Below are 1,732 nucleotides of genomic sequence, written 5' to 3' on the forward strand. Positions count from 1 at the left end.
TAGTATAAAAAAGAAGGATGATACTAGGAAGGTCTTCTGTCACTTTCATGCATGGAAGAAAAGAAAATGTATGGAGCATCAGTTTTCCAAGATTAAAAACGAGTCAAAACAAAGTCAAAACAAAATAAAACAAAAAAAGAAAAAAAAACTCACAGAACAAGAAAGAAGTTACAAAAATATCTGAAGGAAAGATCATAGACATGTGTTTTTCAAAAAAATAACTGTTAAATCAAGAATAATGCAGAAAGATTTTCCCCTGAGAATTAGTTTTAGGTAGCAGTAGAAGAAAGAAGGACGCTTATGGGCTCAAAGGACAGCATATTCACTTCATTCACAAAAACATATTTTCTCTTAAAAAGTAAAAGTATCAAATGCAAGAATGATGTACAAAGGACAAGCCTTTGATTAAAACATTCCAATGGTGGTAGTAGTAGGAAAAAAAGAGGAGCAGAAAAAAGTACTGTTAGCCTATACAAAAGACAGCAGATCGATAGAGGTGCAACTGATGGAGTGGAGGCAACATACCATCTTCATCTGTCCGAATCAATACTGCTAAGCTCTCTGGGCCAGGTCCAACATCAGTGTGGGCAGTCACAGATATCCGGTACTCAGTCCATTTTTCCAGCTGCTCCAAAAGGTATTGGGTACTGTCCGAGGAAATTCCCAAAATTTCATGGGGCTTGACATCTTCTCCATCAATCCCAATGTACTTGATGGAGTATTCAGTGATAATGCCGTTCTGCTTTTCCACTGGTGGAGGTTTCCAACTTACCAAAATGCTAGTGGAGCTGGGGCTTGTGCAACTAATGTCTTGAGGAGGAGCTGATGGCTCTAATTTCAGTAGTGGGTTAAAGGAGGATTTGAGTGAAAGGACAGGAGTGATTGAAAAGAAAATGAACAAAAGAAAAAATGAAAATAAATAAAAGGCAACCAAACTAAAATAAAAYTAAACAAAAAATGTAGTAACTTAAAAAGCAAAATATTGAAGAATCATATGAACCTTGGCTTATTAACATGAGTGAACAGAAAATGAATAAATCAATCAAATCGTGAAAAGGATGTAGGGGAAATATATGAAAATGAAACCTCAAAATAATATTACCTACCTGTAATTATAATTCTTCTTGAAATTAAACAAAAACGTGATACTTTATGACTACGTACCTACCCTTATAATAACTGCAGTTAGTGCAAGTTATATTTTAAATGTGTGACATGTTCTCATTTCAAATCTGGACATTTTGACGCCAAGTGAATCTTCACTCCTTGAGAATATTCATTTTTTTTAAAGTTATAAAAAACTTGCAATAACTGCTAGAAATTATTCCAAAAAACACCAAACATTTGTAGTCTCCCCTCTCCCAAAAYAAATGATCACATTTTCAGCTTTACTGAGTCTGTAACTGAGTCTGTGTAGAACAAGTCAACCACAAATAACGTTTAAATGGAAAGCATTTATTCAAAGATTTATTGTAGCCAACTTACTGGAAGCATGCAGTCAATATAAGATCAAGGAAGTCTTATTCAAAAATTTACCTACCAGCAAAAAGTGACAGGCTTGTTGATTCTGACTGTAACTTGTACTTACCCTAGATCAGCTGTCAGTTTTATTTTTTTAACTCCTCTTGGAGACACCTTTGCTAGCAAAGAATTAAATCCTACCAGTAATTTTGGTAACTTCTACAGGAAAAAAAAAAAACTTCCCCTCATCTGAAATTTCTCTGAGGCATTT

The 1,732-nt window shown here is 34.4% G+C and overlaps 1 protein-coding gene across 1 annotated transcript in view; it reads right to left on the bottom strand.

Moving 5' to 3' along the window:
• The window catches only part of PTPRD (protein tyrosine phosphatase, receptor type D), a 132,940-nt gene that overhangs the window by 110,706 nt on the left and 20,502 nt on the right, over positions 1–1,732 (bottom strand). The window contains exon 7 of the mRNA XM_026052735.1: positions 526–831. Coding sequence (XP_025908520.1) covers positions 526–831 — 306 coding nt within the window. The remainder of the gene's footprint in view (positions 1–525; positions 832–1,732) is intronic.

The sequence above is a fragment of the Nothoprocta perdicaria genome, unplaced genomic scaffold, assembly GCF_003342845.1.
Source record: "Nothoprocta perdicaria isolate Ctin4 unplaced genomic scaffold, notPer1 scaffold_90, whole genome shotgun sequence".
Lineage (NCBI taxonomy): Eukaryota > Metazoa > Chordata > Aves > Tinamiformes > Tinamidae > Nothoprocta > Nothoprocta perdicaria.